Raw genomic sequence first — 19,331 nt, forward strand, 5'->3', positions numbered from 1 at the left:
ATTTTATTTAACCTAAAATACTAGCAGAGGGGTAGAGAAGGAAAATTTACATTTATATTCTAAGCTTTGCTGAATTAGGGAAAAAAAATCCGCCCCATTTCTCCTTTAAAGGTGTTTTATAGAAGTGTCAGGCACAATGTCCACCCCCTTGTAGAAGGGAACCACGCCCCCACAACTGCCCCGAGGTGCTCTGCGCTGCAGCCACAGAAGTTTGTTTCAATAAATCAGGTGTTGAACTGCAACTCTGCCATTCTTACTGCTGGCTTGAATGAGGCAATCCAAGAAAGCTCAGAGGACTACTGAATTCCTTGCTTTTATTACAAAAATGGGAATGATCACTTTGATCAAAATGAAAAAAGTTTGCTCACACTGTGTACATGAAAAACTCTAAATACAAAAATCATCATCCCAAACACAGTTTGTGCTTTTTTAAAAAAGAATGCAACATCATTTTGCACTGCATTTTAATTTTTGACCCCCACATAGAATAGAAAATCCGTATTGCAGCTCGCAAAGGCTGCCACTGTAATCTGAAGAGTTTCATTCGTAGCAACATAAACAAAGCGGCCTGGGATTTGCTCACTGGGCACAGAGAGGATGTCATGATAGGAGCAAGTCGTGACAGTTGGTTGGAGAGCAGAGCAGGCGGGAGAAGACAGCCTGGCTCCCGTGCTGGCAGCCATCCCCACCTGCTTGTTTCCTGCGACGGCCAACACCAGTCAGAAGAACAGCTTCAGGGAAAAAAAAAACCAACCCGAACCAAAACCCCTGCGGCTTTACCTATTAAGTCTATGGAATCATTAAGAGACTGAAAAAAAATCTTCAGATATCTCCATAAATTAGTGCAGGGCATTAAAAAACAAAATGCATTTATGGTAAACTAGAATTGTACAGATACCATTTATCAGTTACCAGCACACAAATCTTGCTTCACACATACCCTGTGAACATCAGCTCATTTTCACATGCAAAAGACCAAAAAGCAGGTATTACAACAGTTCTTTCACATCCCTAATTTAAAAAAATATATTTTTTTTTATTCCATCTTTGTTGAAACTGCAGCACAGTGAACTTCACTCATTCTTCAGATCAAGTTGCATGATAATACTGTCCATAATTCCATGCGTTCTGGTAATTGTACTAGAAACAAAGAAAAGAACATGAGTAAGTGATGATGCCGTGCTCCACGAGGAGTGCCTGCTAACAAGCCAGCTATGGCTCCAGAGAGGCACAGATGAGTTACACCCCTCTGTAACCAAGGGCTCTGTGTGGCCACGCCAGCACTGACAGCCCACGTCACACCCATGATGTCGGGGGTTTCAGCACCCCATTACCAGCCTTTGCGGGCAGCCTGTATCTCGCCCAATGCAGAGAGTGGAACAAGCGAGGGTGCGGTTCTGCAGTGTGAGCCTGGGAACTCCGAACCGCCCTAAAGATCCGCTTTATGAGGGAGGGAAAGCTGAAGCATGGTTCAGCTGCAAGTGCAGGGTCAGGTTTGCACCATGGCACAGCACAGAAGCTGGCACTGTTGTCTGCTTTACTTTTAGTTACTTAATGAACATGCATGTGCTACATCTTCCAGTTTAGGAAGGTCAGAGGTTCACTCGTGCCCCTCAGATCCCTTCTCTGGTACCTGCTCTGGCGGCTCCCTGTCACCTCCCTTGCAACACAGTCTCATAAAAGGAAGGAAATAGGGAGGGAGCAGAAGGTGAGGAAGTGTGCTTTGTGTTCCAGCTCCATGTCCACTACGACAGCACATGCCACAAGGCAGGAGAGCCAGGGCATGCAGCTGAACCGCCCCAGCACCTCTCCCTCTGAATCCCCCAGTCTGCAGCTAGCAGAGACCAGCACTGAGGCAGTTTCCGTGGTCTTACTACGAGCAGCCATACCCCAACAACCCCAGCTGAGCCAAAGCAGGTATTCAGCAGCAGAAGGTTCTTGGGGTATCCCAAATGCCCCCATTCCCTCTGAAAGGGTTTCTCTCTGCTGCTCTCAATCAGATTGTGGAGTACACAGATGGCAAACAGCAATGGAGTTACCATGCCAACCACAGGACGGAGCTCTACATCAACACCGTAAGCCTGCTATTCCTACCTTCTGTGTTTGAAAACTTGCGGCATTTTTCCTGGCGTAGAGCTGAGCAGTTTCCCCACGCTGGGCGAGACACCTTGCACCACCTGACTTTGGAAATAACACTTGACCTTGATGTGGGCAACCCTGAACCAGTCAGACAACAGCCTTGTCTGCAAACACTGCTCTCGCTGGAGCGGTAGGCTCCTTGCACTCTCAATAGCAGTTCCCATTGAACGGCTTCTGCAAAAGTTTCAGCTGGACCCTCCCTGACTGGTAGCTCAGAAGAACAAGCATTCCAAGCCTGCACATCACTCCTGTCCCAGCGGAGGGACACCAGCAGTGCCCACTTTCCCCAGCACTGATCTCCTACAGGAAGGCAAGTTTTGAAGCTGTGACTTTACAGCCTGCCCCTCAGACAAGGCAGAACACAAAATGGACTCTCAGTCTAGAAGCAAGCAGAGCACGTGCTGGAGGTTGCTGCTGCCACCAGCAAGAAGAGAAAACCAAGGTATAGTATTACTGACTCACTCTTGAAGCCCCTACAGGGGACCAAACGAAATGCCGTGCAAGAATAGTCCCAGAAGACAAGCTACCCAACAGACAGATTTTGCACACAAATGTCCCGATGCAGAACCCATACCGGGATGTTACAGCAACTACTAGTTGGAGCAAGTAAATATCAAAACGCGCAGTAAATCGGCATCCCAAAGTGAGCCTCCTGGGCTAAATGTTTCAGCACACAACAGGTGTATTGCCCTTAGCCACCAATATTCTTAACTGCTGCCGCACATCCCTTCACGTGAAGAGCTAGTCCGCAAACTGCTCACCTCGCTCCACAGAAAGACATATTTTACACTTGCACAACAGGCCAAAGAGGTATCAACAGGAACAGGAGCTAAGTTTTTACTCCACGCTGTCCTTGCTAACTGACACTGAGCCACAGATAAAGTCACAGGGAAAACCACAATGTATAAATACTGAGAATTGTGCATGTTAAAGGAAGCAAACAAAGCCTACACCCAACCTGGTACCAGGCGTTGTAGTTATATGCTGCCTGATTGACTTGCATGTCGCCATCCATCATCTGTGCTGATGCCAAAGTTGGGTCATCTGTGAGCATTTTCTTTTCATCTGGCTCCTCCGACCTGTGAAGTTAATACATGCTTATCAACGGTACCTTAGATTAAACTCTGAGCATGTGTTTGTGTGAGAAATGTAGTGGGTAAGGTGAAGTAATACTTTCTAACTTGGTGCCCTGTCCAAACAGGATAACAGCATTTGATTTAGAGAGAGAAAGACAGTAGTATATTGTGCTTCAGAACAATAGTCTGGGTTTTAAATTGTTCGGGTGCTCAAACTGAGACAGCAGAAGCGTGTCTCTGCTTAAAGATTAAGTTATTTTTACCACTACTGTTTAGCCTTTCTGTGAAACTTAATTCCAAAAGTTATTTTCCAATAAATCTCTTTCCAAATATTTACGCCAACAGTACAGCCCTATTCAGTATACGCTTTAATGTGATTAAAGAACCAGTGATTTTCTTCTTGCAAGCAGTAGGCTTAAAGCCAAAAAAAAAAAAAAAAAAAGATGTGTATATATATTCACAGACTAAAGAAAAAATAAAAAAGTCTCTGAGATTCTTCTCTGAACTATTTTAAAAGCATTTCCAAAGTGCTTTGTATCAGCTATAGTCCTGTGTAGCATGTGTTCCAGGTACCCCGTACTGCATTAGCTACCAAGGCAGTTTATACCCTCAGGTGAACAGACTTCCTACCCGTTCTCTGCTCTCCTTTTTAAAGAATCCTGCTCCTTTAGAAGAGCTTGATGTTCATCATAGGCATCGAGAAGCCTGAAGGAGACAAAAAGAAATAAAGCTTTGCTCACCATTTTCATGTAAACGTTTTAAACACATGCCCAACCATTGTAAATTGTCTACTTGAAACTGTAAAAATACAAAAAACATTCTAAGCCGAACTCAATCATAATCAAATTTTAGTAAGTGATCCATCATGAAGGCAGGAAGGCCAAAAACCCTTAATTTGATTCCACGACACATAGCAAAGAATTTTCAGTTAGCTCAGAAATTCCTACCTTGCTCAATACTTCATGCAGTTTTTATAAAGTTCCTTTAGAAATAAGTTTTCTAAACCTTGTTTGTGATACAGCTGCTCCTTCCAGTGACTGCACTCCCCCAGCTGTGTGCTGATGCCATTGAGAGCAGCATTGATATTTAGGAATCAACACTTTTTAATATTGGAATTAGTATTATACAAAATTACTACAATTCCAAAGTAGCACCTATGGCCTTTTCCCAAACAGCATGGGAAGAAAAGTGTATTAAATGCAGCACAGAAGAGCCCTAGCTAAAATTCCCACAAATAGCAAAGTATCATTTCATCTGCTGCATACCAGTTTACAAGGTATCACATGAAAACTGCTGCTTCTGTCAATATTGCTCTTGGTGAAAAGTTTCTTGGACTTGTTTTACGCTCTAGTATTATTTGGAAACTGAAAACTTCACTTTGCTTAGTGTATCTGGGATCCAAACTTGCAATGCTTGGCTGACACGCAAGTTAGAATGGTCAGAGTCAGCAGAAATTAAGGACAGCTACTGTTAACAGCATATAAAGCAGAAAAACTAACTCAACGTTAGTCCGTCCAAGTTATCTAGCTGCAAAATGAGCATAAAAAGAGCTTGTTTTACAATACAGAACTAAGACTGAAAAAGTATATCTAGTATTTAATCAGAAAGTGGCACTTTAATATCTGATCCTCCCACATACGCGTACAGCATTGTTAGTACTTCTGAATGTAGAAAAATCAAATTTATGTGGTTTTGGAAACCTCAAGCAGTCGCTCACAGTGTACAGAGCATCAAATGATACCTGTGTCACAAAACACTTCATGTTCTCTCTGAGGAACATCCTCCTTTTAAGGGTTAGCAAGAGAAAACTACAGGAAGAAGTTATGGGCCACACAATTTTTCTCTATCAGGTGTTAGGTATTTCAGAAAAAAAAGGCATAATTTTCTGAGAAGAGATTCCTATTTAAAAACAACAATTTGGTTTAGAAAAGCAGCTATCCCTCAACAAAGAACTGATGGCACAGAAGAAACAATTCAATAGATGCCGCTAACCCTACCCCTTCCCTACAACTTCTACAAGCACTCTTTTGGTGACCCTGTTGTGGCCATTTGCACAGATTACATCTTACTTGTTCACATCAGAACCAAAATCTTCAAGAAATTCCACTTTTCGCTGAGAAAACGTAATCCTCATTTTTATAGACAATGCGCCATTGACAGCTTTATCAAAACAGCTCAAGATGTTTTCTTCATTTTGCTTGAGATCGCCACTGTATTCCATTTCAAGTAAGTTGAGATACAGTTTCGTATTTTCCTGTACAAAAGATGTATTAGAAGTTGTACATCTGTCATGCTGGGTATTTAACACCAAATGTATGTCTACCAGATGCATACTAGAACGTTTACATCATAAATATATGCCAGAATAGTCAAGAAAAAGATTTTCTTTTTACATTTGTCATCTTTAACCTGTTTTTTTCACAAATAGATTAGAAACAGTCTAACACTACAAAAACAGATGTAACACTTCGCTAGAAGCAAGCTAATAGTACTTGGAGTGCCAAATACTGTGGTTATACAGAATGATCTACAAGTACTACCTATACAATCAATTTGGCTTGCCTTGAGATGTGAACATGCCTATAATAGTTAAGATTTGAAAAAGGAAAAACAAAGGTATGAAGCACATTGTGCTTCTAAAGAAAAAAAAATCACAAACGTCCTGATTTGCAAGCTGCTAATACGGCAACATCAGTTTAGAGGGACTGCTGTCTCCATGTAGTAACAAACATTACATACAGTTACAACTCCTGTCATCATTGTTGCCATATTTTTTAAAAAAAAGGTTCAGAAAGAGAGAAAAATGCCAGGATTTTTTTTGTTTGTTTTTGTTAAATACAGCGAAGAGGGAACACATACTTTGTCAATTTCTATGGCTTCTGACAGCACTTTTCTTGCCTTTGGAAGATTTTTCTGTACTTTGAAGAGGTGTCGAGCTAATTTGATGGCATAAAATGACGATTCACTAATTGATTTGGCATTCCTAACAGCATCTTCAAGCAGGTGTTCAGCATCTTCCATGTTTCCATGTCTGCGTTCTAAGCTTACTCTTCGCAAGCGAATCATTGCTAGCCCTAGAATACACTCTTCAAATGTTTTCAAGATTCTTCTTGCTTCATCGATGTTGCCTAAAACACCGGTGAAGATGCTTTAAGATATGAGACATCCAACAGCCTCTTAAAACCAGAATCCCGCCCAGCAAAAACTAACATTGCTCTTACCCTGCTGTTCCTCAAAGGCAGCCCACAGCATGTGAACCATTGGTTTCTTAGGAAGATGTATTGTGCAAGCCCTGCTGTAGACATGCCTCACGCCTTCAATACTATGATTCTCCATGTATTTGGCATACTATAGTTGAAAACAGAGCAGAGATTGAAAAATTTAAAGCTTGTATTTGTCTTTAAAAACATGACAGAACGATAAAATTCTTTTGTTTAAACCCATTCAGCACCTTTATTGAACCACTAGACTAGTTTCTGTAAGGAAGGACGTAGAGAGGCAACGAAGTTGGCATATGCAGCAGTCAAATCTGGTTGCAAGCAGACCATCTCCTAATGCAACAGATATAGTTATATATGAACAACATTCCACAAGAGTACAAAAGGTTAGTCACTAGATCAATGTATGCAATTGGCAGGAGATAGGTGGTAAACCACTTCCCTTACCTTAATCCAGAAGTCCTCATAGAGGGCACATGAAATAACACATCTTTCAAAGAGGACCACAACTCGTTCATGAGTGCCATTTTCTATCTCAAACTCTAAGTACTCTTTCCAGTTTTTCAGCTGAATTTTCTCCAGAGGTTTTACATGAAAGTAAGGCCTCTTTATCTGCAAGAGTCACAGTACGTCAACCAATCACTAATAAGCATACCACCACGCTGCTTAAAAAACCCCAAACAGCCACACAACACTCAAGCAATGCCATTTAAATAACAGGACTTCAGAACTGATACACGTCATTATCTATTCAAGTAAGTCTGCTGGGGTTACCCAAGTACTGATCAAGAGATTTTGCTGACAATTAAATTCTAGGTTAGTAACTTGATTTTCTAGAAAGCTTTTTAAGTGCAAGTGTTTACAGAAGCTGGGAAGGAACTCAATGCAGTTAAAGCCCTATCAAACCTGCAGTCACAATGTACCAACACCACTATAAAAACCAATGAACACTGTTGCCATACATACATCTAACTGAAGTATTTACTGTCGTACTAGCGTATATTCTACAAATTAAATTCAAGATTTGGTTGAGAAACATGACAAGGAACAATACAGCATTGAAATGAACTTCATAGGAAATATTTACACTAAGATGACTATTCCAAGAGCTAGCGAGAGTGCATTCTTACTGATGACTACAAGAGGAGCTGGGTGAGCCAGAGTTTTGTCAGCACAGAAAATTTAAACATTGCTTAGAACTGAATGTAGCAAAGCACCCTTCCAGAGATCTTTTGCTTCTTCTCCCCTTCATCCTGAATTTTACTTCATTATTTCTCTCCTGCACTGCAATTCCATCTCAGATACAGATACATAGAAAGAACTTACAAAAATTAAGGAGTAACATTCAGTTCTTCAGGGCCACCTGAAATTGAAAGCCAACCACCCCCTTCCTGCTTCTCAATGAACACTACTATGGAACCCAAAACTCTTTTTCCATTTTGGCAAATTCAGAGGAGTGTTTGCTCCTGCTAAAACAACAGTAAAACAGGTCTAAGCAGTCTCCATCACTTATGTGACACCTGTTGCTCATCTGCCTCACTTCTGTCCGTTACAAACACGTCTAACTTTGTATTTTAAATCCTCATAGATCCAGCACATTGGTATCTACATAGCAGATATACTCTCTTGGTAGGAAAAGTATTGATTCTGGCCAGGAGCAAGAGACGACACCCTGTTTCTCACACATTTTCTGCAGCATGTCCACAGTTTTAGCATTCTTCCAAGTTTCAATGATTTGCAGCTTAAGCTTTCCTGAGCCAGGAGTACCTATACTGACACTGCTTTCCATAAGACATCAGCAGATTTCAGCCTCACCTACCCTAGGGACACACTGCACAGTCTGCCTCCTTCTGCGCCAGGTAACTGGTACAAAGTGAGCCTGTGACATGTAGTGCTCGCACTGGCACTTCAGGCTGCTGTGTAACAGAATGAGGAACTCACCCCAGCAAGACCATGCTCCAGTCTATGGCACTAGGACTGGCCACATACTATGTTTTCAAGTTCCTTTGCCTTACAAGGGATCTGGCCTAGTCCAGTAACATGCAATAAAACAACGTAACAGTTCTGACACCACATAAGAGGTCTCCAAAAATCTGTCCCCACTGTTTAATACAATGTACTTTCTTTTTTGAAAGTACATTTAAAACAAGAACCATGGTATGCAACATGGTATTTACCTGGAAAGACCAAGAATTAACAACTCAGGTTGCTTTTTCAAAAGTAACCAAACTTAATTCTACACAGAAAAAGTTCTTTATCTTCAGTGACACAACTTTTAATAAGTTACATCTAGTAGCTGCATGTTATGAAGGCTACTTTTGGAAAACAAAAGTTAACTGACTTCAGATTTGAGTGCATAAAAATACAAAACCATACAGATTTCATTCTCCTTTTAGGATAGGCTTATCTTTCCAGTTAAAGGAACATTCTCCCTCCTATTACTTTGCAACACCTCAGATGCATAAGGCAGTATAAACTGACAAAGCATTTCACGCACGTAATTTAAAGACTGCTTAGTAACTAATCTTGCCTCTCTCCAAATACTCCTCAAAGATTTCTAAATCATCAGATGACAGAGTTGATCTCAGAAATTGCCTTTTCACAAGAAAAATGGCACAGAAGTGAAATTTATCTTTGTTTAAAGCCCCACAATGGTTTAAATTGTAAGGCCTAACTGTTACTCAAATTTCCTAGCTCCCAGTCTTACGTTCAAAACTCGCGCGCATGCTGCCTTACGTAGAAAAAAACAAACTTACCGCTTCTTCAAACGTCCACCTCTTACTGACTTCATGTTCATTGTGGTTAAACATTTCTTGATGAATCTCAATGATTCTATGCCTCATGTTTTCTATCTCAGTGATTAGCTAAAATGTAATTTTAAAAAATGTAACACAGGTAGACACTGCATCACCTTTGTAAATGCATCTTATGATGACAGTAATATGCATGAATTAAAATTATCACAGATGTATTAAATATTACCCTGATGGGGCACTGCCCTGATGGTGCCTTGGCCCTTAGCACAATAGAGCTGAACTCGTCTTCTATCTGAAGTTTTGCTCTTATGCTAAAAATGATTGAGATTAAACATGAATCTGGATCCAAGTCAAACCTGGCTTCTGCATGTCTATGCTTTTACAGTCAGCAATTCTCTTGGACAGCTCCAAGTCTCATGTGCCTGTGAAGGCTACCCATCTGCACAGACCACTGCTGTGTCTAAGAGCTTTCTTAGAACACAGTCCTTAATCTGTTAACCTGGAATAATTAATACTCATTCTTAAAGTTCTGTGCATCTCTTCTTTCCTTTTTGTTTTTTAACTCCATTTCTTTATTACCTATGAAAACACTGGAAACGTATGTCCTGTTTGACAAAAGCCATTAGCACATGAGCCAAAGAGCAGTGATATGCAAGAGAACTATGGGAACACCTCAGCTACAGATACATTGAATTGTCCGTAAATGAAGTTGCCTTCAGCCATAAAGTAAGGCAAGAAACATTGACAAACATCATCTGTGTACGTACCTTGGCAGGGTCAGTTATATCTTCAGTGCCAGAGGGCAGGTCATCTCCAGGTTGTGCATCCTCCCCACTATGGCCGTTCACAGATGCCAGTTCTCTGCGCAGCTGGACAAACTGCTCAGTAGTCAGGAAGTCTCGAGGCAAGTTGTTCTGTATATGTTCTTTAAACCTAAGAATAGTTGGAAACAACATAAATTTCATGTTTCATGTTGCAACACGCTGCCTAACCAGAGAACAATAATAAATCCTAGCAGGGTTCTGCATTACTTTATTGATCTAGAGCAACACTGAAAACACAACTTCTGACAACAAACAAAAAAATGCAACTTCTGCTATCTATCAGACTTTAAAAGCTTCACATTTCAGAGAGAAATGAAAGGACAATGAACTTCAGTGGCAAAGACAGACCACTTGCCACGTAAAACTGATGACAAAGGACAAGATCAGTTTCAGAAGATGATACCTTATTTCCAAGACCAGAAGACCTGTAGAAATTATGGGGAAAGAACGGTGCACAATTTAAGGTTTCTGGTTCCCTCAACCGCTCCATATTAATGCAGAACTCTACTACCTAAAACTCAACCAAGTATTTCTCTTTAGCCAATTAAATCAGTGCTTCTCCACATGTGAGCGTTACACAAAGAATTAAAGGTTAAAACTGCTCATTCTGATTTTTCTAAGACATCCTCTTTTCTTCCTCACCATTTCAAGGCCTTCCTTTATTCCTCAGCAGAATTTGTGAATTTGTCTAAAATCAAATTCCTAAAACGTGTTATCAGTACTTTAAAACAAGCAGTCAAAACTGTGTGAGTACAAAAATAAGTAAACAAGCATATAAAACTATTTCAAGTTCTTGTTCTGAGTGAACATTTTTACATTTACAGATTTAGGTTAGCATATATTAAGCAATTCATAGCATTAACTAAACCTTTTGTTTTCTCTTTACCTCTGAAAGTGATGACTGTAGAGCTGCGTTGGAATTCCAAGGATGCGGTCATAGATGGATGTAACTTCCCTTAGGTTTCCCTGCTCATTTTCCCAGTTTATGTACATTTCCCATAGTCTGTCAGATCGGAAGTCTGTCCCAGCAGCTAAGACCGCATGTTCATAGGCTCTGAAAAATGAAATAATTTTATCGGTGTTTCTGAATGCGATGACAGAACAAGGAAGAAAAGTTCTGGCTCTTACTTAAAAATTATAAGCATCCTCATTTACTTGCAACACTTACATTCATTACTTAAATTCTTCAAAGTATTTTCTAGATATCTGTAGCAAGATCTCTACAAATTCAGGAAGTTTGCCCACTTTTTTTCCTTCAGCACTACCACAACAGAACAAATAAAGGCAACAGAAAAAGCCACTTGCAGCAGTGCAAGATACTAAGGACATATGCAACCACTACTACTTCTATATTGTAAAGATTCTAGAACAGTTATTACTTCAGCAGTTTGACACACAAAAGCTATACATCAATCACGCAGCTAGAAGCTGCTTCAGTTAAAATTCAGTTAAGGTTTTGGATCAAACTTTAGTCCAACCTCTAACCAGGACCACGACCAGCAACAGATGAGGTCAGATGCAACCTAGCCATACCCTGAAAACCTCCAAGGAATTATATTTCAAAAATTCTATGGGGAATCTGTTCCAGTGCTGCGCTAAGTATTTCCTAACATCTGGACTAACGCTCTCAAGTCACAACTTTTGACCCCTGTACCACACCGTATCGTCTACCCCTTCTCCTGGAATTTGGCTTTATCATCTCTTAAAACTCCTTAAAGTAACTGCAGGCTGTTACTAGCTTGCCCCTTAGCTTAAACATATTAATCCCACCACATGGCTATGTAACTGTATGTACTGGCTTCTTGCTATCACTTAGTCTGCTTCCAACTTACCCTCGAATAGTACTGTTAGTTTCAGGATCAGCAGGGTCCAAGGTCTCCTTTAAGAAGTTTATATAATGTATCCAAAGATCAACACTAAGAGGAATTGCCTGAAGCCCTCTGCGATAAACCTATGAAGAGAACGTGAACTGTACTTCAAATACTTAATGGCGTCCTAATAGAGAGGCAACACTGTGTTATCCGGTGAACCTTAGAAATACTAATTACTGGAATTTTGTTTAAATAATCTACCATTACCATTTGGGTGGAGGTTGGATAGAACATGGCAATGTTCTGATCTCCACGTGCAGAGTCTTGATCTTCAAAGCGCAGCGGTCCCTGCATTCTGATCAGGTTGTGTGGGCAGGCTTTGGGGTACAGACCATAGGGCACAGACCCATTAGAGCATCATTGACAGCGTCTGACCAAAAATGCAATAAGATGTAGCAATTGTGACCAGCAAACCAACTATATTGTTTTGAAAATGAGTAATAAATGTAAGTGACAGAAAAGCCCTGCCCTACTTGTTAAGCTGCAGTGTAATACAGAGGCTTGCACTGCAAAGCTTGACAAACTGTAGAGGTTTAACGCACCTGCCAACAAAGAGAAAAAACATTAGCTACAAATGCCACAGATGTGACAAGTGCAAACAAAATCCCTACAAACCTGACCATACATGGCAGGTACTGGCAGCCAAATGACTTGCAGTAGGTTAGTCATTATTTGGCTAACAGGACCAACGGCAATAGCTGTGCCCAGCTACCTACATACCTCATCAGACTGTTTAACGTTGTCATGTCGCTTTTCAAGGTCTGCATACTTTTTCCAATACCCATAGCAATATGGATAATGCGTGAAAAACCTGTCAAATGCTTTCCTGGCAGCTGGTAAGTGGTTCTGCAAGAAATACACAATACAAGCAATGAATCCTCTCCTTGAAAATAACTTAATTTAAAAACAATTATTGTTTTAATATTGCTTTGAAAACCACTGGGTTTATGTTCTGATCTGTGATGACAACACTGGCAAGGGCAACTGTCTTAAAACGTTATCTACAAAAGCCTGATGTACAGTTCTAGATTTGTCACTGGAACATCTATGACTTGCTTTGGTTTTCTGTTTATTTCTGGAAGTCTAAGGGAAAAGGGGGCATGTACTAACCTCCTGCTCTACATACTGTAGGAGATATACCCATCCTGTGAAATCCTGGGGATTGTCCTCTACTACTTTCCAGAACTTGTCAAAATCTGGAGGGAAGCAAGCCTCAATATCTGTTGTCTGTAAACTTTCAATATTTGGAATTTCACTCTCCTGTGTATTCTCTTCATTCAAGTCAGGGGAACTATCAGGCGATTGTTCCATCTCAGTTACGCTCATGATTTCCGTACTGAAGTCCATATGCTGTTCTTCTGTTGTCGTTTCAGTGCCATTGTCTGTGCTCTCATTGCTTACAGTCGGCTTCTCCTCCTCTGTATTATCTGTGTTCTCCATAGCTGAGGTTATTGCTGTTTTGTAGTACTAGATCCTGCGGAAATAAAAAGATTCAGTATGCATGTAGCAAAGCGCCAAGTAGAACTTGGGTGTGAATTAGCAGCTAAGAGTCTTCCAAGTGCTTCAGACACCCATGTATTTCACCACAAACTGTCATCAATTATATCTGCTTCACTCATGACCCTTATTCACAATTAATAAACTGTTAATAGCAGTCACACGTTTTAAAAACTGCACAGATGGGTCAAAGCCCATCTGTTTTTTTCTAAAAAACTATCACAAGTAGCCAACAAGGTGTAAAAGTGAACCAATATATTTTTCCTGCACGAGTCTAGCGGTTTATTCCAAATAAAAAATTACATTCACATTTATCCAATTCTCCTATTTAGTACAAATCAATAACTTCTTCGCAAAATAAATACATGTTAAAATGTACCCCCAACGCCCAGCTGAGCCGGCTTAAGCGATAACTTTGCAAAGAAGAGTTACTATCAGCACTAGATTCAGTCTGTATCAAGGATGTCTATGTAAACTACCCAGCATCAGAGGGCAACAAAAATGTTTAGGATAGCCTCTTATACGTAGCCACTCGCTCCCACACAAAACTCGTGGGCCAGGTGCTTCCTCCTAACCCTCAGGACAGACTCCCATCTTCCCCCTACTCTTCATTTTGATCTTCCTGCCAAATGCTGCTGCCTAGTTCTGCCCAGCTCTACCCACCTCTGCAAACACCAGTCCAGCCCACCTGGCTGCATGCTGCTCAGCCTCAACTGATCTCGGCCATCAGTGCCTGCAGCCTGGCTGTAAGGCGCTCAACAGAACTTTCTCCACACACAACCTAGATCCTACTGACTAACTGATTCTAGGTAATACAACACTCACATCGAATACAATAGCTCTTAGCTGTAAATCTATTTTGGATGAAGAACAGTGTGAGACTATCATCCTCACATGCACTGTAGTAACTGTCATTACTATTTCCCTTCAGTTCTCCTCAGAGATGGCAAATAAGTTTTGCATGTAAAAAAAAAAAAAAAAAAAGTGCCCACCCCACCCAGTATCTCCAGAATTCTTTCCCACTCAAATCCTGAAGATGGAACAAACAAATCACTTGTTTTCACATCAATAAACACATCAAACACATAGCTCAACCATCAATAATCTAGCGAGCGGGAAATTCTTGACAGAAAGGAAAAGTATTTATATATATCAGCTGCTTCAACATGTGAGATAACAATTCATGTTTTCCTAGGAGTTCACTAAGCCAAGTAACTTTGGCATAGCGTTAGAAAGCCCACATGGTCTACTCTGTAAGTTTTCTAATAACAGGTTTTTAAAAGTATTTCTATTCTCCATTGTATACAACATCTGGCATTAGTGTAAACACAATTTCTTTCCTTTAAGGTAAACAGTTCATAATTTTGCAACTTTTTATGGTAAGCGTTCAGAAAAAATGAATGGGTCATGCCATTTAGAAGTCACACAAACACGATGTGACTCCACAAAGCACTGTAGTGCTTTTGTTCCATAGGAAAAGAGGATGCTTGTGTAAGACAAGCAGTTTATTTCATTAATAACTAGTTCTTGCCCACATCCTGGCCCACTCTAGAAAGCCTGCATCAAAAGCCAGCTTCTTCAGTGAGTGCTGGAGATGAGTCTTCAGTACTGATTTTGAGAAGAAACATAATTTGCAAGTTAAGAAATTAATATCGCAGCAGTATCACTATGTCTTTTCCAGTGCAACATAGAGAAGACATCTGCATCATTAAAAGTAAGTGCTACCATTCATAGCTTACCTCTGTAAAGATTACAAAATCGAGGTGTAAGAGGAGTGCGTTATCCAAACAGCAGCCCTAACACTTGAAAAAAAGTTCAAAGGAAGTTTACAGCTCTAAAATTTGAGAAAATGAATGCAACTGTTTTTAAACATGCAATAATTTATGACCTAAACTTATTCTGGCATTCGACAGATGCTTTCCCCCTCTAGCCAATTCAGATGTATTCCGGCCTAAAAAACCAACTCCCTCAAACCCAGTGGTTTTCAGATTTGAGGGAGAAGCGGTATCGGGTAACCTCTGCAACAAGGTTTTCAACACACTCTTAAGAGTCTATTTGACAATTCAGTACCAACAGAAGCTGGTCTAAACCACCCCCAGGCAGCCAAGGCCCATCCCAGACTCCCACAGTAACCAGAGGTTACAGTTGACTTTTAAAACAGCCGATATGATCAGCCCTGCCCGGTACCGAACAAGCGCCCGTCAATCCCATCCACGGAGCTACAAAGGCAGCTGAGATGAGGCTGACAGACATCAAGTACAGAAATCCACGTAACAGAGTAACTAAGTTCCTGGCGTTTTCGCATGACTCAGGCTAAATAATATGCATATCAGATAACTACATGCGCTAGTTTTAAATCATTTACGTCAACATATATTGTTTAGCCTGCTTCCATTAAACGTTTACTGCATACAATACTGGCGTTTATAAATACTGAACTAACGGAAGGCATCTAGGAAAAAATACGAGCGGGCAGCACCAAAGGATTTCAAGCCTCGCCTCCCGGCTCTCCCAGCTCTCCCGACGCCGTTGCACAACGCCGATAAGCAGCTGCCGGGCCCTTCCCCGGGCCGGGCCCTGCGCGGCCGCTGCCCACAGAACAGCGTTTTGGTGGCCAAAACATAGCAGTAATTCAATGAACAGTAAAGTCCTGTAAAGCTTTGAGTTGGCGTAGTATTCGCTCAGAGATTTAGCGACTATTCTAGCACATAAAATAAAGATAAAAGAGTTTTTTTCCTAACAACAAAATTTACACTATGAAGTGAAAAGGACGGGCACGCTGGTTTGCGCCGGCGCCCGCTAGCAGCTAGCCGGGAGCCGGCTGCAGGAGCCGGCGGGGCGATGCAAGGGCAGGCGTGCAGCTTCCCTCAGGCACAGCCAGCCCGCTCCGCCCGCCGCCGCTGCCGGCCCGGCCGAGTCCCCCCCCGCCTGCCGCCGCCTCCCGCCAGGCCCCGGCCCGGCCCCGCTCTCCCCGGGCCGAGGGGCACCTCTCCCGCCCCCGGGCCCCGGCAGCCCTCCCCTCGCCCCGCGGAGGGCCGGTGCTCCCCAGGGCGGCCCCCACCTCGGCCCCGGTACCTGCCGCGGGGCCGGTGACCGCCAGCCCGCTGCGCGCCCGCCGCCGCCAGGCCTCAGGAAGGGCGGGCTGCGCCTGCGCACAGGGCACCGCGCAGGCGCTGGAGCACGCGCCCTCTCCCGCCAAATGGCGGCGCCCCCTCCCCCCGCCCTCCCTCCTCAGGCAGGCAGGCGGCGGCCGCGGCGTTACAGAAATAAATCCGTTTGTTCGCGTCAGGTTCGTGTAGAACGCGTACAGTACCGGCAGCGGGAGGGACGGGGACGGGGCACCGCGGCCGGCGGCTACTGGCGCCAAGGGGAAAAGGAAGAGGGAAAAGGAAAAGGTTCGTTGGTTTCCTCTGCGCTTCCCCGCGCGCTGCCGGAGCTGGACGTTCCCCGGCAACGTCACCGGCTAATGCTGCACAGCTCTGTAAGTGGGTTAAAAAAATACGTATTTCTCACAAATACCACACAAACCCCTGTATAATTATCTCCAGGGTTTTCCTCCACTTATCAACGTATAGCTTAGATGCTAAGACAAGTCAAAACATGACTATATGGTAAGTGTATTTTATTCATTACAACGTGACGTCCGTTACTACAAATTGGGTGCTGTGCTGTTAACTTCTAAAGACAAGTGCAGGCGAGCAGGAGCGCCTGGCCCTCCTTCGGCGGGCTGTCCCCACGGCCGGTTGTCCCCGCAGCAGCTCATCCATGCTAGGAACGCTGTCACTGCCAGCCAGCAGCATGGGGACGGGCCTGCCTGCCTCCATGTAAACAGCTGTCCCTCTGCCCAGGCCAGTTGGTTGAGTGATTTTTCATGCACACACAAGAGACAGTTATTTTAGGTTGCTATTTCCAAAAATTCTTCTAAACTCTTCTTGATGTGTGCTGGCTGAGATGCAGCATGAGTTAACAGGCTTTGACCCATCTGTGCAAAAAGTGCTTTTGATAATTTCGCTGTGGCTGTTCGGATATTTCCTACTGCTCCAGGCAAAGAGCCACTGTTCGTCATATTTCCCAGGAGGTGCCAAAGGACAACGAGAACTTTTTGCTCCACAGCACAAGGCTTCCGTGGGTATAACTCCGTAACAAGATCTGCAAGAAAGATAATAGATTGAGCAGTGTTTTAAGACTTTTTTGTTGGAAGAAGGGTTCGCCAGAGTCAAGAAGACGCTCAATATGAGTTATGCATCTTGCTCAACTTTATTAGTTTCTAACGCTACTTATATAGAACCGATACACATGCACATTCGTAAAGCAGAAATATAATTGGTTAGTAGTCTCTAAACACGCGCGGTTCTCACACCCCTAATTATCATGACTAAAATAAGCATTCTATCCATGTAGCTAATTGTGTTGCTGTGCTTCAGCCTTGTAGTTTGTTACTCCCTATTTTCCCATACCAGTCCCTATCTTCCTTGGCCCTGCACCTGCTTTCCCAGCAGCTGTAGCTTGTTACAGCCACGGCTTGTTGGCACAACATAATTACTTGGTCTCAGGATTCAAGAATAGCTCAAGGCCACCTTTCTTGTTAACTTCAGCACAGCAACTTCAGTACAATTCTGATTACAGGCCTATTCTAATTTTAAAAATACAGTTCAGAAGTAATACCCTGCTTTGAGGGGTGTTAAAAAGCACTTAATGTTAAATCATCTTCTCAGGGCAACTAATGAAGGAATGCTTGCTATACACATGAGCTTGTTGTTGGAATAGCATCAGCGCTCTAATCAAAAAATTCCCCTTTCATCCTCTCTCAGGAGTTTACACTGCTGATAATTACAATCTTCCATTAAATTAAAACAAGTAAAAGAAATTAAGATTTTTTTAGTTTGGATTATCATAAGGACCTTTATTTCTCACAGTGCACTGTGTAACTTCTAATACTTCACGATTTCCCCTCTACCTCAAAAACAGGCAGTAAGTATTTGAGTTTCAGGACCAAAGTAGCCTTATACTATAAATATATATAAGATGAAACATTTCCCCTACTTGGATAATTACATCATGAATTAAGTGTTTCTTTTCCAAATTTTTGCCTTTTTGCTAAAATGGACTCTTCTGATATACAAACTACTCCCAAAAATGCCAGCAAGAGATGAATTCTTTAAAGGTTGGTGACTAACACATTCAGACAGCATAAATCTAGGAATGTTTCAAGAACAGACTGTCCATTATGTTTAGTTGAATTTCATAGCTACTACACACCCAGCTGCTCTGAAAGTAAGTCAAATAACATGCGTGGGTCAAGCATATTGCCCATAAAGACATGCCTTGTTCACTTAAAACATCAAAAGAAAATTCAGCACTGCTAGTAATAATCCCCATTATTAAAAAAAATATATAAAATCTAAGTAAAATTTGCCTTCAATTTTTAAGCAAATGGGTCTTTCTGCTTTTGACACCAGTTTAGGAAGATGACCATTATGAAGTCTGCTGTCTTTGTGGACTGCAGCTCAGCTTGCCAGCTTGTCTCCTTTGACTGAATGCCAGTATGTGTTACCAAGAGCCTTAAAATGAGAACAAGACCAACTGCGAAAAGCAAAAAGGTACACAAGTAAAAATCACGAGTTTGCAGGAGCCAGCCTCAGAGAACAGAATATTTTCTGTTCTGGGAAATCTCAGAAAAAAACAGTCACTCATTCCTTTCATTTCTTCCTGGCAAGAGTATGAGGAATGAGTACTGTGAGAGGGAATATATGGCTTGAAGCAAGGGAGGCACGCAAGCCTCAGCTCCTCGGTCAGCCCTGCACCTCTGGCTCTACACACAAACAGATACGTGCTGGCTGGGCAGAAGTAGGCATGTGGGGGCCAAGCCTCAATATAGTACATCCCACTCGGTTACTGACAGAGTGAAACTCATTAGAAAACAAAACTCAGCTAATTCTCTCCAATTCCA

At 42.1% G+C, this 19,331-nt stretch overlaps 2 protein-coding genes and 1 non-coding gene across 13 annotated transcripts in view; all 3 read right to left on the reverse strand.

The window, feature by feature from the left end:
* Positions 1–297: 297 nt before the first annotated feature.
* On the reverse strand, positions 298–16,576 carry PRPF39 (pre-mRNA processing factor 39). 9 transcript variants are annotated; one of them, XM_056345050.1, is made up of 14 exons: positions 16,457–16,576; positions 12,995–13,358; positions 12,605–12,730; positions 11,846–11,964; positions 10,900–11,067; positions 9,957–10,122; positions 9,190–9,297; positions 6,881–7,045; positions 6,437–6,563; positions 6,075–6,343; positions 5,285–5,469; positions 3,846–3,920; positions 3,098–3,218; positions 298–1,140 (listed from the first exon to the last, which is right to left on the reverse strand). In XM_056345050.1, the coding sequence occupies exons 2-14, from the start codon at positions 13,322–13,324 to the stop codon at positions 1,090–1,092; spliced, it is 2,010 nt and encodes a 669-aa protein (XP_056201025.1). In that variant the 5' UTR covers positions 13,325–13,358; positions 16,457–16,576; the 3' UTR covers positions 298–1,089. The 9 variants fall into 9 exon arrangements, with proteins under 9 accessions (XP_056201025.1, XP_056201026.1, XP_056201027.1 ...); XM_056345051.1 differs by having other exon boundaries at positions 16,443–16,528; XM_056345052.1 differs by lacking the exon at positions 16,457–16,576 and adding an exon at positions 15,121–15,183.
* Positions 5,899–5,983, reverse strand: LOC130153326 (small nucleolar RNA SNORD127). The gene has a single exon (XR_008823330.1). It is a non-coding gene; the product is annotated as a small nucleolar RNA SNORD127 (small nucleolar RNA).
* Positions 16,577–16,986: 410 nt separating the features above from the next.
* The window catches only part of TOGARAM1 (TOG array regulator of axonemal microtubules 1), a 45,044-nt gene continuing 42,699 nt past the window's right edge, over positions 16,987–19,331 (reverse strand). For all 3 annotated transcript variants that reach the window (XM_056345045.1, XM_056345046.1, XM_056345044.1), the window contains exon 21: positions 16,987–17,530. In XM_056345045.1, coding sequence (XP_056201020.1) covers positions 17,277–17,530 — 254 coding nt within the window. In that variant the 3' untranslated portion in view covers positions 16,987–17,276. The remainder of the gene's footprint in view (positions 17,531–19,331) is intronic.

The sequence above is a fragment of the Falco biarmicus genome, chromosome 7, assembly GCF_023638135.1.
Source record: "Falco biarmicus isolate bFalBia1 chromosome 7, bFalBia1.pri, whole genome shotgun sequence".
NCBI classification, from domain to species: domain Eukaryota; kingdom Metazoa; phylum Chordata; class Aves; order Falconiformes; family Falconidae; genus Falco; species Falco biarmicus.

What these genes read in the sequence shown, in the direction of transcription:
- PRPF39 (XM_056345050.1), bottom strand. Translation starts at nt 13,324, where the DNA reads ATGGAGAACACAGATAATACAGAGGAGGAGAAGCCGACTGTAAGCAAT. An exon ending in ACGTTAAACAGTCTGATGAG is followed by an intron (nt 11,965 to 12,604) that starts GTATGTAGGTAG and finishes TTCTCTTCATAG; the next exon opens with GTTTATCGCAGAGGGCTTCA. An exon ending in ACTACAACGCCTGGTACCAG is followed by an intron (nt 1,141 to 3,097) that starts GTTGGGTGTAGG and finishes CTTTGTTTCTAG; the next exon opens with TACAATTACCAGAACGCATG.